Here is a 17,378-nt window from a genome sequence, read left to right on the forward strand (position 1 = left end):
AGTGCGCCTAAAATGCTTATATTTTTTACTCTATTCGATCATTTGTAAGTATGAACTTATAAAAACAACTGCCACAGGTAATCTGACATACTGTATATATATGTAAATTAGGGATGCCACAATTCTCAATATAATATTGAACCGTTCGGTACGGCATTCATGGTTCAATACGCGCTTGTGAATTGCGGTTTTTCGGTTTTGCATTGAATTAATTATTTTTCCGCAAATTCTATCATTTTCCTCCATCTCAATACTGAACAACGCGACATACATTCACATCACACGTTAGTGGTAGAGTTATACTCACGGAACACTATAGATATTCACAATCACCAAAGTTCATTATTTGCATGTGTTTTAAAGCCTTGCCGGTTCATTCGCGTGCGCGGTTTTAACATGCGCTTTTCCGAGCGCGCGCACTAAACACTTGTCAAACACTTGATTACTGAACTAAGTAGTCGTCTTACTGCGCTAATACTGTCAAATACACACAAGGTTAACATAAACACAGTCGGTTATGTCTAAAGTGAAAGTAAAATCGCGTGTGTCTGTATATTAGATGCACGCAGGTCTTAAATTGACAGCAGTGCAGTAGTGAACACGCTGTCCTTAAAGGGACAGTTCACCTCTAAAATTATGTCATTATTTACTCACTCTAATATTGTTCCAAACCTGTATTAATTTCTCGATGACAGAATTTTCATTTTTGAACGAACTATCCCTTTAATGTTAATACAACAACAAAAGACAAAGAGAAAATCACTCACTGCTCTTGACTGAAAAACTAATACAGTAGCTTTAATAAGAATCAGTGTATATTTTATAGTGAAGTCTATGTAGTGTTTTATTTTTACATTTATTCATTCAATTTCATACTTAAATGCTGCTGTACAGCTCTGAGCTGCCAGTGTAAATCTTTATATATATATTTATTTTATATTATCCAATACATAGGAATGTGTACAAGGTTTTTTTTTTTAAGTAAAGTTTAAAGTTTAAGGATGGTTTTCAATTCTTTTAAGTAAAATAAATAAAGAGTATTGCAATAAAAAATAGTATTTTTCTCCTTAACCTCTTGCTGTTCCTGTCGCCTAAGAATAGAATAGCAAAAAAACGAACCGAACCGAAAACCGTGGTTATAAAAACCGAGGTATGTATTGAACCGTGGACTAACTGTATTGTTGCATCCCTAATGTAAATATATATGTATGTTGTATAGTGTCTTTGGGCAAATTGCGGCAACAGCCATTGGGATTGTTTAGTGATTTGGTCTTAGTGGCTTAGAAGTCCTCTTGACTACTCCTAGTGTTTCATGGATTGAGGAGCTAGTTTTAGTGCTAAAACGCTTTGTGAAATACTATTAGAGCAAAAATGTAGGAGTCCTAAAATTAGGATTGACATGGACATTATTTTTAAGAGTTTCTCCTAAATCGGCAAGTTAGAAAACAGAAAAATGTGCACGTGACGTGTCTGAAGGCTGAGACTATAGCTAAAGTCCTAAAGCACTTTGCAAAACGACCAAATTTCTTCAAAATATCTCCTTTTGTCTTCCACGGAAGAAAGCAAGCGTACAGATTTGAAGCGAAATGAGAATGAGTAAAGGAATTTTGTCTGAACTATCTCTTTAACCAAGGCTGTGAGGTGGACAGTTAGCATCTCTAAAGCTATTGGCTGCAGAGAAAGAGACACTAAACAAAACATCATGGCTGGCTTTTTCCCCCTGTAGCGGCAGAGCCTGACTTGTCTGGGCTAGTTGTTTCAAACATTACCTCAGACACAGTGTCGCTCTCCTGGCGGACGGGAGAGAAGGCGTTTGATAATTTTATAGTCGAGGTGAGAGAGTCTGCTTTGCCCACGCAGGCGACGGGGCGCACCTTGCCCGCAGGTGCCCGCTCCACGGTGCTGACCGGCCTCAGAGGAGACACGCGATATCAGATCAAGCTGTATGCCACTTCTGGTGGCGCCAACACAGCTGCCCTGACAACTGTAGTCACCACAGGTACAGCAGCGCATGCTTTGAGTTCTCAGAATACATGCTTTAAACATAGTTATGAAGAATTGGTTTGCTAGGCTATGTAAGCCTGCCACAAAATAAATCAATAAAAAGGTCATTGCAATTGTTTATCTCACAATTCTGACTATTATTATTAAATCTTATATCTTGCAATTTGGACTTTCTGTTTTCTCATTTTTTACTTTCTCATTTTTCTTTTTGCACATATAAAACCTTCTGAGCTTTTTGTTTAAAATGTTGCTTTTTTATGAAACTTAACCACATTAAACCTAGATGGGTTCATAGTAGCATACTTAAAGTGCAAAAATAATACTAGTAAACTTTGTAAACTAGTTGTGTACTCAGTTTACTACTGTTACACTTAAGGTATACTTAAAAGTATTTATAAGTAAAACTTTTATACACTAAAAAGTGAGCCAATTTAGTCCCAAGTAGTATTGAGACAGTACACTTACAAGTATAGTACGTAGTACATTAAATTATAGTACATTGATATTAGTAAACTTACTAGGGGAGAGCGGGGCACAACCAAACTCTTTTTGACTGTCTCAGTTTGTTTAAATTCATTACAATTATGTGGTTTTGTTTCATTAATACAGTGTATACTTTTTTCTTGATTTACCCCGAAAGAATGGAAGTGAAATGTGACAACATGCCCCATAGGTGGGGTACATTGAAACATGACCAAATGACAACTTAAAATGTTACCTGCTGTAATAAAAAAAATATACAAGACAAACTAAAATGTTTTGTCAATAAAATAAAATTATTAACTTTTTAAAATAAAATAATGGCATTTTTTAATAATTAAAAATATACACATTTTTGAGTTTGACAACAAACACATCGCTAAATACAGCTATACAGCATAGTTCAAAACATAATTAATCATTTCTGAACATTGACTCTCAGTCTTAATTCACCCTTTTCTCATGGTTTCTTAAAATAATTCATAAAAGTATAGAATATAATAGCATATTTCTAATAGGGGCTCATCGTAACGCAGTGTTTCAACACACCACACCTGCGCAAATAGGATTCAAACCGCGGCTCGTGTCTTCTGCTGTTAGATCAGCATTAAAGAACCATCTCAACTGTTAAATAACAGATAGAAGATTAAAATGATATCAGATTTGTCTTGTTTTAAATAAACACAAAAAACAGAGATGAAAAATAAACATAAGTAAGAAATTTACTTTAGCTATGGTTAAATAAATGTTCAGTGATATCTTCCAAAGATTTTTATAATTTTGGTGCTATTTTTTCTCGAAATAATGTTGACATGGCAACTAGTAAATACACTAAGTTCCGTCATCCTGGCATGTGTGGAAAGTGTTAAACCATGTGTGTTACAACTAACCCCGTGTGCCCCGCGCTCCCCTGCATAAATCATACTTAAAGGTGCCATAGAATGCATTGATACAATATTTTAAATTGTTCTTTGATATCTGCATAGAAGGCATGTGGCTTAGGTAAGGGCAAACATACTCCAGATACGGTTTTACATGTCCATTTGCAACCCTAGGATTTGTCCCTAGAATGAAATGGGCTGTTATTACCTTATCTGGAAGGGTCATGAATAATAATGTTGAGCTCTGCTCTGATTGGCTCATTTCAGCAGCTCAAACAAGTGCAGCTATTCAGCAAACAGCACAAGCGGCTCGTGAGTCGTGACAGAACACAGATCACCTGAAGGACACTTTAAGCAAAAAAAATCTCAAATGGAGATTGCTGAAATGCAGTTTACTGTCTATTGCTGTTTTCAGATCATCCGCGTGCGAGAGAGAGAGTGCACATGGTTGCCAGATTGCACATTGTATGAACATACAATAAAATACGTGTTCTTTTAGCAGAAAAGCTCTGATTGGGGGATTTTAGTTATTGTAATCTGGCAACCGCAAGCACGAACGCTTCTCTTTTCCCCGCCGACAAAAACAAAGAGTGATTTTGGTCTTGGTTTTCATTTTAGTCTAGTCTTTTCTCGTCAACGATATTGCATGTTTATATAGCCACAATAATCGTTTAAGGACGTTTATGTCATCTCGTCTTGTCTTAGTCATGGAAAAAAAAGGTCGTCAACAAACATTTGTCATCATATTTTCGTTAACGCAATTAACACAACAGAGCAAACAAACAACTTTGAATTAAATTGGTGCGGTATCATGCTATAGGCTAGATAAACATCAACCATGCCTGTTTTGTGCCTTTGGGAAGGGTTTGAAAAGTGCTCAAATCCCCTGCACAGCCTGGAACATAACATTTATATCCTTGATCTGCCATTTTCACTATATTGTCCTCATCTTCACAATACCTGCAGAACTTCTGATGATTCGGCCCTGCAGGTCTACTATACTACCTGGCCTTGAACATGGGCTGGTATATGCAAATTTTGGGGGCATAAATATTAATGATCCCGACTGTTACGTCACAGTCGGTGTTATGTTGGGATTTGCCTATTTTTCAGTGGTCTTTTGCACTCACAAGATTTACATATGTGACCAGTCACGGAAAGTAGGGACACAAGTCGGCAGCACAAGTTTCGAGCAAAATGAGAATGAAGCGTTTTTTTTTTTTCAAAATTGGTGATTTTCGCTTTTTTGCCGAATCTGTTAGTTGAGATCATGAAGAAGCCTCTCCGTGTTTGAGAAAGCAGTATTGGTATATTTAAAAGCATACACTTTGAGGTTGAAATCGGCTTGTTTTTAGGAGATTCTATCTTGCAGCAGAGGCGTGTTTCTCTTTTGTTATTGTCCCGCCCTCTAAGGGAAGCGTGGCTCAGTGAATTCAATAAATTCCATATTATTCTCTCCAGTCCGATAATGTGTTATTTCGCCAACACTTCGTGGACTATGCTTGATTTACGTTTGTTACTTGCATTTATGCATTACATTAAGTGTTTCCCGCGGTACTTTGTGTTGTACATTGCCATGATGTTCATGCGCGCACAAAACCACTACGCTACCTCAGCGTTTCAGACACACCGTGAAATATTGCAAAAATAGACTGGTTACATGAGCCTAAGCTCTTTTCAATAAAATCCATGCAAAAGTTAATATCAGATCATTTTAGAATACAGTATAGGATGTACCGAATATTCTTCAGTTTAATGCAAAACAGAAATATGACAAATAGAATATCAGACCTCTGTCCAAAAGTAAAGTCCTTGAAAGGTTCTTGAATTTGAAGTTAACCAAGCTGTGGGAACGCTGTATTAACAACTATCCAAACTGTTTTAGACCCAAAAGAGCCTTTGTAGGCCTATGTTACCCTTAACTGTCAGAGAAAAGAACAGAATCAGAGAATTTTTTTTTCTTATAGAAAATTGTACTTTGCATATTATACTATAAAAACACATAATTATAGTTGATTTTAGTTTATCATAGTTGATCATGACGGCTATCACAGAATCCTGTTAAAAAGTCCCAATGCTACACAATGAAATCAATTCACCAAGTTTTATGTAGAAAACCAGCAAATAACAAATAAAAAGGTTTTATAAAAAGATAAAACTCACATATTTCAGCCTCTAAATCATTTTTAGTCAAAAAAGATAAATTACTGACCTTTACAATGCACATTATCCTTTATTATTAATAGTATGCGGTCCGATTGTAACCATGCAGCTTTACAGGGGTATGGCTTATCTAAATGAGATGTAAATGAGCCCTATTGTCACTCCCAGCAGGTGAGAACAAAATCTTTAGAGGCAAATTTCTCCCTGTTAAGCTTTTTTGAGTGCCTACTTTCAAATGGCCACAACTTCTCCAAATATTATCAGATTTCCATGTGTTACACATCACTGGAAAGCTTGGAGACTACACTTTCAGAATCTGTAAATAACTCAAAATGCCCCAGAACCGACTTGTGTCCCTACTCTCCGTGACTGGTCACATATGATATGAAGGAGGAAACTATGGTGTTTGAGGCTCATGGTATGTCAGTTCCATGTACAGAACTCTTATTATTCAACTATACCAAGGTAAATACAGTTTTCCATTATATGGCACCTTTAAAAATAAGCTTGAACTTAATAAAATGACCTTGAAGTATATATTTCTTTTTTGTAAGGGATAGTCAGAATTGTGAGGTATATATTTCTCTGTCCTGAGAAATATTCTCAAAATTGCTCAGAATGATGAGAAATAATGTCAGAATTGTGCAGATAAAAAACAACAACATTACATTTATTTAATTCTTTGGTGGAAATTAGCTTCATAGTTTGGCACAAAGTACATGAGAGCATGAGTTAAAGTAGTATTCCTGGTTGTTTGCAAGGTAATGTCTATGGCATGTTGTTGATTAGCAGGACTAGTGTAAAAAGGACTGGAAAGATTTGCCTCTCAACCTTGTGTTTGCACTAGTTTTGTCCACTCACTTCATAGTTTTTTGAATTGTGGGATAAAATCTGGTCTGAAAAAATGCCTAGTTTACTTACTACTAAGCATTTAAAGTGAAACACTTGAGTTTCTATCAGTGAGTTGATGCCATTATTCTAGCAAACCTACTAATTAGTTTGTCCTCAAAGTGGAAAAATTAGTTAGTCCCACTGAATGATAACTTTACATCCCAAAAAAGCCTATGCATTTTCTGTGGCATGTTTCAAACTGAGGGCCGAGTCGTAATTATTATCTGTAGCAATTGACTGCAGACCACAGATGCTTATCATAGACATTAAGGCAAATAACCCAGAATATTCCTACTGTATTAAACCTCCAGTTTCGTAACAGTACCCAATACTTTCTTTTATTCAGAGCCTAAGCCTACATTGGGCCCCATTGTGGTGTCTGAAACACTCCCGAATAGCTTGGCGCTGTCCTGGAGCACATTGTCAGGCCACTTCGATGGCTTTGCTGCTCGTATCACTGACCGCGAGCAGCTGTATGATGTTGTAGAGCTCAGGCTATCAGGCGCAGAGAGGAATGTTACCGTCATGGGTCTTGTGGACTCTACGGTCTATGACATAGTGTTTTATGGTCTGTCTCGTGGCCGTCAAACTCCATCAATTTACTTCAATACCAGTACAGGTACTGTGCAAGTTTTTCATGCTTTTATTAATCACAACAAATCAGGACTTAACAGACAGAACTAACACATTTGCATTCGGTTAGACCTGGTTGCAAGCAAATTTCTGAAACTGCCTGTGACATTTTTTTTGGCACAATTGCATGCATGTCATATTTTACATGGTTATTTTAATGACTCCGAAGTCGTTTTTACACTGTGTGATTTTTTTTTTTTTTTTTTTTTTAATAACAAAATAATAACCCAAGTTGGGTTGAAAATGGTCTAACCCAGCAATTGGGTTGTTTTAACCCAGCGGTTGGGTTAAATGTTTGCTTAAAACAACCCAATCGCTGGGGTAGTCCATTTTCAACCCAACTTGGGTTATTTTTAACCCAGCATTTTTTAGAATGTATATCAAAAATAGGGGGAAAATGTGCTTGGTAAAAAAAAGCACCTTCACTAATCCTATATATATATATATATATATAAATATATACACTATATTGCCAAAAGTATTGGGACACCCCTCCAAATCATTGAATTCAGGTGTTCCAATCACTTCCATGGCCACATGTGTATAAAAACAAAGAACCTAGGCATGTAGATGCTTCTACAAACATTTGTGAAAGAATGTGTCGCTCTCTGGAGCTCAGTGAACTCAAGCGTGGTACAGTCAGGGGCGTAGCCGTCTTTTCAGAAGTGAGGGGGACAGAAATGTCAGGTATAATACCTGTTTTTTTCTGACCTCTGTCTAATTGACAGATTTAATTGATCTCTTGCTTTTAATTCAGTAAGATATCAAATACACTGCTGAACAATAACCACTAATATGTATAATATTTTCCCCTATATTTTATGCCAAAAAGTAATACAGTGAAATATTATGCCAATGTAAAGCAGCTGTTAACTATGTGAATATGTGATCAAAGCTGAATTTTCAGCATCATTACTCCAGTCTTCAGTGTCACATGATCCTTCAGAAATCATTCTAATATGCTGATTTGCTGCTCAAGAAACATTTATGATTATTATCAATGATGAAAACAGTTGTGCTGCTTCATTTTTTGTGGAAACCATGATACTATTCAAACGTTTGTGGCAAGATTAAAAAAGAGAGAGATTAATACTTTTATTCATTAACATGCATTAAATTGATCACAAGTGACATTTATAATATAAATAAAGATTTTAATTTAATAAGTGCTTTATTTAATGCAAATAAATGCTGTTCATTTAACTTTCTATTCATCAAAGAATCCTGAAAAATAAAATGCATCATGGTTTCCACAACATTTTTAAGCAGCACAACTGTTTTCAACATTGATAATAATCATAAATGTTTCTTGAGCAGCAAATCCTCATATTATAATGATTTTTGAAGGATCATGTGACACCGAAGACTGGTGTAATGATGCTGAAAATTCAGCTTTGATCACAGGAATAAATTACACGTTTACTATATATTCACATAGTAAACAGCTGTTTTATAGAATAAATGCAGCCTTGGTGAGCAAAGATAATAAACACTAAAAAGGATGTCAGTTAGCACTGCATTATTCATATACTTTATTGTCAATAAATACATTGAGATGGCTTGAAAACACACATGAACCATATATTGTCGAAATCATGTGTTTGTCGTCGCGTTTCATCAGTCGTAATTATGGTCTAGCTGCTGTGCTGGTTCAGTGCTGTGAATGCCTTTGGAATGTGATTATTTCTACTAATCCGTTTTGGATGTTTTGTGAGAGATCGCCCTCCGGCTTTGAGAATTAGTGTTGCACGAGAGTGTTAGCACTCCTTGGTGTTCAGATCGCCTTGTTTTTGGATACGAATAAAATGACAGGTCATGTATATTTTATTTTGTGTCTTTGAATTTAAATCAAGATTTATTCACATTGGCTTCTACGTAAACAGACTGGCCCGTGTAACAGACGTAGGCCAGTAAGAGTGGTCAGCTAGACGCCGGTTCGAATCCCCCACGGAGCGGGTCGACTTGGACCGGCGAGACTCGGTAAAGTGCGGGGGACGAATGTACGATTTATTAAAAGTGCGGGGGACACGTCCCCCCCGTCCCCCGCGTAATCTACGCCCATGGGTACAGTGATAGGTTGCCACCTGTGCAATAAGTCCATTCGTGAAATTTCCTCACTACTAAATATTCAACGCTCAACTGTTAGTGGGATTATAACAAAGTGAAGCAATTGGGAACAACAGCAACTCAGCCAGGAAGTGGTAGGCCACGTAAAATCACAGAGCGGGGTCAGCGCATGCTGAGGGTCACAGTGCGCAGAAGTCGCCAACTTTCTGCAAATAGCTACAGATTTCTGCAAATAGTCAATAGCTACAGACCTCCAAACTTCATATGGCCTTCAGATTAGCTCAAGAACAATGCATAGAGAGCTTCATGGCATGAGTTAAAGGAACTCTTAGTGCTTCAGCTTACCAAGACATTTTGGACAATTTCATGCTCCCAACTTTATGGGAACCGTTTGGGGACGGCCCCTTCCTGTTCCAACATGACTGCTCACCAGTTCACAAAGCGTCGCTCCATAAAGACATGGATGAGCGAGTTTGGTGTGGAGGAACTTGACTGGCCTGCACAGAGTCCTGACCTCAACCCGATAGAACAGCTTTGGGATGAATTAGAGTGGAGATTGAGAGCCAGGCCTTCTCGTCCAACATCAGTGCCTGACCTCACAAATGCGCTTCTAGAAGAATGGTCAAAAATTCCCATAAACACACTCATAAAACTTGTGGAAAGCCTTCCCAGAAAAGTGGAAGCTGTTAGAGCTGCAAAGGGTGGGCCAACTCCATATTAAACACTACGGATTAACATTAAAGTTCATGTAAAGGCAGGCGTCCCAAAACTTTTGGCAATATAGTGTATATATGTTACTATAGGCTTATCTTCAGGTGCAGTTTCTGTTTGCAACTTCATCTGCAGTGCTTGAAACATTACATGATTGCGCATTAGGAAAATAAAGTAGATTTGCATCGATCTGACCACATATTGTTTAATTATATTAACACAATGGATGATTGGATTGATTCATTCCAGTTTTTGTCATATGCATGCAGTTGTATTGCACCCACTAAATACTCAGTTATTTTACATGGAAAAACCAGAAAGCTCATACAATAATAGCTTAATATTGACCAATTAATAAGTAACATTTGACATATAACAAGCTATTTTGACCTTGCAATCACTGCAGAATCAATTATACATCCTCACCCTGTATTGTCCCCTCCTATAACACTGCACCTACGGGACCCAAATGAATCCTGTACCACGTAACCCAGCGTCATTACCTAAAGTGGAAAACCTCACCATTTCGGATATAACCCCATACGGATTTCGGGTGTCCTGGGAAGCAGATTCCTTTGAGGGCTTCAGCCATTTTCAGGTAAAGGTGTCGGACTCTGGCCTGCTGCTGGAGCCACAAGAGTTCGTAGTTCCGGGAAACCAGACCTTATTGGATCTTTTGGGCCTGATTACTGGCATTGGCTATGAGGTCAGTGTGACCGGGGTGTCAGGGAATGGGTTACAGTCTCGTCCAATCACCACAGTGGCTGTTACAGGTACCGCTTTCTGCTTTTCAACTGCACGTCACTCCTTCACCTCAGAGCTTTCACTGCCAAAGCTTGGTAGCTTTTACCATGTTGCATAGAAAATTTTTTTTTTAATATCTAGCAGATAATATTTTACTGCCATCACAATTTTTCCAGAGGTTGTATGCACAGGACATGTTTGAGAGCATCTGCTATGATAGACACACAATATCATGACGACAACCTGATAAATTGTACAGTTGCTATACAGTAAGCACTCGATATGCTCAAGATGCTTTTCTCGCCCGCAGGCAGCTGATTCTGATTGGTCAGGCGTTTTAAAATCAATATTGTCAGAAACAATGTTATTGGTAACACTTTATTTTGATGGTCCACTTTAGACATTCTACTTACTATAAGTAAGTTTGCAACTACATGTCAACTAACTCTCATTAGAGTAGCAGACTGTCTGTTTAATATCTGCCAACACTTTATTATTATTTAGTACCGTCTACTAATACTCTAATGAGAGTTAGTTGACATGTAAATGTACTTATGGTTAGTAGAATGTCTAAAGTGGACCATCGTAATAAAGTGTAACTGTGTTATTGTGGCCCCCTGATATTTTTCTTTTTGTCATTTTAAAAAGTTGGCACACACATTTGCTGTTCCACACATCTCTTTTTTTGACTTTATATATATATATATATATATATATATATATATATAATATATATATAAACGATAAGACAAGATAATTTGTTTATTAAAGGGGACATATTATGTCCCTTTTTACAAGATGTAATATAAGTCTCAGGTGTCTCCAGAATGTGTCTGAAGTTTCAGCTCAAAATACCCCCCGGATCATTTATTACACCATGTTATAAATTCCCATTTTGGTGGAAGCAAAAACATGCTGTTTTTGTGCCTGTATCTTTAAATGCAAATGAGCTGCTGCTCCCCGCCCCTCTATCGAGAAAAGGGCAGCGCCTGTACAGCTTGTGCCTTGGATACTCTGCCAAAAATGAAAACATCTGTTTGGTTTTGATTATCATCTCTATCGCGGTGAGACTGCAGTTCTTCATCATGAAAGTTTATTATCTGCGTGCGTTTTAAAGCCGCCATATTAGTCTAAACTTCTGATATAGGCCCTATTAAACTAAGTTCTTTTTCACGTCTTATTGCGCTTAAACTGTCAAGTACACACAAGGTTATGTCAAAAACACACAAAGTTAACATAAACACAGTCAATGTGACGTCACAAATGCTAGAACTTGCAAACTGCTTGTTCTGAGACACTGCTTATGATCTATGGGGATTAAAAAAGTAGGAGTAGGTGGATTTTTACCATTGTAGGGTGGTTGTGTACACACACACTGCAGAAATAGTTATGTTCAGTGAATTTTCCATTAGGGGTGTAAGAAAATATCGATATACGTGAATATCGCGATATTATGTTTGCCGATACTGTATCGATTCTCAAAAACACTGTATCGATATTTATATATTTATTTAATTACATCCAAGATTCGTGGCATTGTTGGGTTTAAACCACAGAGATGTATAAAACCCAACCGCTAGATGGCAATGTTATCTCAGAACGTAACTGACACGCAGCCGGAGAAGCGCGAGATGAAGTTGCGTGCATTGCTGCTAGTGTTTGTATTAGCAAACCCAGCTCACAAGACGATAGAATTATACCACTCCCGCGGTATACAGAGATGAAGTGTGGACTAATTTTGGCTTCAGCTATAAAGAAGCCACTAAGGAAATCGACAAGAGTCATTTTGTTTGCAAAATAGGCCAAGTTAAAATCCAATACTCGGGAAACGCATTGAATCTGAGAGCTCGATCGCTTAACATCCCGACGTTATCTGCGCTGCTGAGAAGCGTTTCGATAGAATATGTTCAGCACGTTTTCCTCTCAGTAACAAAATAAACACACAACAAAATTGACAGATGTTGTCATTGACAACGACAGCATCTGATCATAGCGATGTGGATATGATTCACCAGCTCTGCAGTTCAGTACTTTAAATAGCACTTAGACTGCTTTAAAGCAAACAGCTTTACAGTATTAAATATAAAACAATCAGTCATTCAGTCATGGAATGGACTATGCACTTTCTGTTGTTAAATAGTTTAGAAATTAAAAACTGCTATACTGTGAACCTTTAAAATCCTGCAGTCACTTTTCCTGCATTTCCCTTTACTTGGATTGCTCAAAATGGTGATTAGTGATATAATGATACTGTATTAATTAAATAAAATAATTACTTGTCAGGTTTTATGCATATGGTTGTGTTCTTTATTTTTTTGAATTAGATCTTTCTATTAAAAAAAAAAGAAATATCGTCATATATTGCCTCTTACAATATCGCAATATATAACAATATATCGTATCGTAACCCCTGTATCGTGATACGTATCGTATCGCCAGATTCTTGGCAATACACAGCCCTATTTTCCATAATAGGTCACCTTTAAATAATGCATACGATATTTAATGTTTTGTTTTTTGCAGAGAATGCATCTTGAGTATATTTGGTCTTACTACAATTTTTTTTAACTTGTTTATATTTAAAGGGTTAGTACACCCAAAAATGAAAATTCTGTCATTAATTACTTACCCTCATGTCGTTCGACATGACGATTTTTAAACAAGGCATCATGAAGCTTCGAAGCGTTATGAATCAGTGAGTCGAATCATGATTCGGATCGCGTGTCAAACCGCCAAACTGCTGAAATTTGGCGATTCAAACCGCTGATTCGACTCACTGATTCATAACGCTTCGAAGCTTCATGATGCCTTGTTTTGAAATCGTCATCACTATATAAGTTGTTATTTAGGGTTTTTTTGCGCACAAAAACTATTCTCGCCGATTCATTAAGTTATTTTAGAACCACTGTAGTGAGATGGACTTTGTAACGGTACCTTTTAAGGGTCTTGAGAGTGAACCGTGCCATTGTGCCAATGGAGGCCTTTCAGAGCCATCAGATTTCAACTAAAATATCTTCATTTCTGTTCCGAAGATGAACGGAGGTCTTACTGGTGTCGAACGAGTAAGTAATTAATGACAGAATTTTCATTTTTGGGTGAACTAACCCTTTAAAAAAAAAACATCTGCCAGTGCATGAGGACAAAATACACCAGTTTAATATGTTATGCCCTGTTCAAGTAAATGTATTTGTTTCAAGCTTCTTTTACCTGGAAAATAACCTTGTGGCAAGCAGAACGAGGCAGAGGGACCGTGAGAACGGAACGAGACCGGTGCGGCACACAGCTGGCACTCATTATCTATCACGCTACCGGCCTCGCCCCGTTCCCACGGCCCCTCTGCCTCGTTCTGCTTGCCACAAACCTTAATACAAAAATGGTGATTGCACTGTACATTTACGCCGCATTAAAAAGTCTGTGTAAATGCTCCTTTTTCATGGTATATACACTGCTTCAGATGCGGCTTCCATTGCAGTGTACAGACTGATCGAGAAAGGCTCAAAATACTAGAAAACTAAAATGACCTATAATCCTTATGCAGATGACAATTAAAGGTGAACTATGTCAGATTTTTTCAGTAAAATATCCAAAAACCGCTAGGCCAGTGTTATATATTTTGTTCAGTTGAGTACTTAGAATATCCCAAATGTTTCCAACTATTTGTAAATCGTGAGAAATTGCAATTTTAACCAAGGAACCGGGACGTGTGAGCTATGCGTGTGAGGGAGTCGCCTGTCGATTGCGTCATATCTGCGTCACCCTCGGTTACCGGTTTTATTTAGCAGAAACGCTGTACTCTCACTGCAGTGTGAACAAGTGTCATAGCAGCAGCTGAGCGAACGTCATAACTTCCTTTTCAACACACTCAGATATATCTAATACGATAAACAGAGTTGCGTTACCTCATACTCATGACTGGAAAAGAGGAAGTGGCGCCGACGACCGTGTCATAATAAAAGTCCCGCCAGCGACTATGCCATAATAACAGTCCCGCTCTTCAATCGCTCCTGCGGCCTTGCTCAGCTCCACAACACTCGGCCCTGCTCTGCTTCAGACTACAGTAACGTTAATAATCGCATCCATGAACATGATTTCTGCCCGAGTCCTAGCCTGATTCTTTTCCACCGGCTGTGAGGTGAAGACCACATGTCCCAAGATTCTGCGCTCAAACGTGGCGTCATCAAACTACGCCTTTGTTTTGAACAGGCGACCTCTAGTGGACGGAAAAGTTACATAGTGTAGCTTTAACAAATAACATGTCCTGTGTTTACACGTCCTACATTCTAGAAGATGGCATGCTGTTTGGTCTAAGCTTTGGTTGGGAAACTCCTACAAACTCAACTATACCTCCTCAACACTATCCCTTGTTTATTTGCCAGGTCTCCTCCATCGATAAAGTCTTTCGCTTTGTTTCTAGTGAACAATACATGCTTCACTTGTCCCACATGTCTGATGGCATATTTAAACTGTGTTTTCTACTTAAATGGCTGGCAAAAACTCTATCCATCAATATTTAAGTTCCATTTAATCAGGTTTCATCAAGTTTTTATTTCACCAGTATGAGGGCTGAGGGCTTGCATGAAATCACTCTACAGTAGAAAGATGTCTTGTGTAAGTGGCACGCATGACTTGCAATGCCGTACTGGTGTCAAAAGTCATGAAAGGACGTGTGTACATTGCTGTTATGTGTCCGAGAAATATTCGTGCTTGATGCATGTCGAATGGTTGGAGACCGGCAGGTAGTTGGAAATGAACTTGTTAAAACAAGAAAAAGACACGTTTCCCCTTGTCAATCAGAGGCCGAACCAGAGATTGAGCACCTTTTCGTGTCGGACGTCACCCCTGAGGGTTTCCGGCTGGCCTGGACCGCAGAAGACGACGTTTTCGATCGATTTGTGCTCAAAGTTAGAGATTCGAGAAAGCTGTCCCACCCTCGAGAGTTCGTTGTGCCGGGCGATGAAAGAACCAAAGTGTTAACACGGCTTTTGGGGGGAACTGAGTATGAAATTGAGCTTTACGGTGTCACGTTGGAACATCGCTCCCAACCCGTTACTGCTGTTGCGAGAACAGGTATTGTGTTCGCATCCTTTCTGGATTTGAGAGGGCTTTCTTGGCTGCAATGTGGTGGAAGGATGATCTCAAACCACTAAATAACACTCTTCGTCCTAAACAGGTACTGGTGCACCGTGATTTGAAATGTATCTATCAGGATATGTTTCAATCCAGGGTTAAAGTCAACAGCAAATGCTGAAAGAGTATTGACAGAAACGGTGCTTTTGTGGCCCTCTGGTCATTTTAAAAGATCCAAAGATTCTGTTTGCAAGCCATTTATGCATTTAGCAGATGCTTTTATCCAAAGCGACTTACAAAAGCACTTGATGTAATTCCAAATTCAACAAGAAAAAACTCTTGTATAAGTGGGTGCTTTAGAAGCTGAGAAAAGACATTTTGACATGATTTTCAGTTCATGTTGACTTTAACCTTGCATGCTTCCGTTTCTCACGAAGGAACGTTGTGTATGTTCATGCATCCAGAGGAAAGTCTCCTGATGTTCATGTCACTACTAAACCATCAAGTTGCACTATTCTGCACACGGTTGTTGGGAAAGTGATGTTCATTTGTCCGCATGCCCTGAGAACTAATGATTCTGTGTTGGTTAATGTAACTGGTCTGATCTAAATAACATGCCTTCTTTTTGTTATCGTCTCGCTCCAGGTTTAATTTGTGGAATGCAGTTGAATGATTTTGGCATGACTGATCGTGTTACAAATGGGAGCATTTGTGGATGTTTCTTGGAATGGAAACTTGCACTATTATGACTAACGAATCTTTCTTTTAGGCCTTTTTCATTGCACCAGGCCTGCTTCTCCTGCAGCTGTTGGTCTTTCTTTGTCCGTTTTCCAGTGACTGTATGAATTAACTTCATGTCTTAATGACCATAAGGAACCTGGGTGGAACATATTCCCGAATTTTCAGTGTTTTCTTAATGCCATTGTTAAAAATGTATCTGCATTGCTGTCTGGCAGGCCTCGGAGCTCTACGCGACCTTCATTTCTCTGACGTCACGGACACATCAGGTGTGGTTTACTGGACTGAACCGCGTGCCCAACCGGACTCCTACAGAATCACTTACTTCCCAGCCCATGGAGGCGAGTGCTGTTCCTCTTAAAACACTGAATGCTTGAACACATTACTATAGATATGCAATCTAGTGTTGAAAACGAAGACCACTAAAAAACACATTGTTTAAAGGTGCACTATGTAAAGTTTTTCAGTAAAATGTCCAAAAACCACAAGGCCAGTGTTATATATATTTTGTTCAGTTGAGTACTTACAATATCCCAAATGTTTCGAAATATTTGTAAATCGTGAGAAATTGCTATTTTAACCAAGGAACCGGGACGTGTGAGGAAGTCGCCTGTCAATTGCGTTATATCTGCGTTCCCCTCGGTTTCCGTTTTTATTTTACAGAAACGCTTTACTCTCACTGCAGTGTGAACAAGTGTCATAGCAGCCGCTGAGAGAACGCACAGAGTGACGTCATAACATCATTTTCAACACACTCAGATGTGTCTAATATGATAAACAGAGCTGCGTTACCTCATACTCATGACCAGAAATGCGGAAGTGGCGCCGGTGACTGTGGCATAATAAAAGTCCCGCTGCTCGCGAGGCGTGTGTTGCGTTCATCTTATTAACAATCGCTCCAGCGGTTCCTCAGCTCCACAACACTCGCTCCTGCTCTGCTTCAGACTACAGTAATGTTAATAATCACATCCATCAACATGATTTCTGCGCGAGTCCTAT

At 38.5% G+C, this 17,378-nt stretch overlaps 1 protein-coding gene across 1 annotated transcript in view; it reads left to right on the top strand.

Annotated features, from left to right (window-relative positions):
* Window positions 1–17,378, top strand: part of tnca (tenascin Ca) — a gene marked incomplete at its 5' end in the record, with an annotated part of 74,098 nt that overhangs the window by 40,858 nt on the left and 15,862 nt on the right. The window contains 5 exons of the mRNA XM_079815906.1: window positions 1,727–1,999; window positions 6,766–7,038; window positions 10,325–10,603; window positions 15,369–15,641; window positions 16,598–16,720. Coding sequence (XP_079672032.1) covers window positions 1,727–1,999; window positions 6,766–7,038; window positions 10,325–10,603; window positions 15,369–15,641; window positions 16,598–16,720 — 1,221 coding nt within the window. The remainder of the gene's footprint in view (window positions 1–1,726; window positions 2,000–6,765; window positions 7,039–10,324; window positions 10,604–15,368; window positions 15,642–16,597; window positions 16,721–17,378) is intronic.

Source organism: Gobio gobio (genome assembly GCF_949357685.1).
Source record: "Gobio gobio genome assembly, chromosome: 4".
In the NCBI taxonomy this organism is placed as follows: domain Eukaryota; kingdom Metazoa; phylum Chordata; class Actinopteri; order Cypriniformes; family Gobionidae; genus Gobio; species Gobio gobio.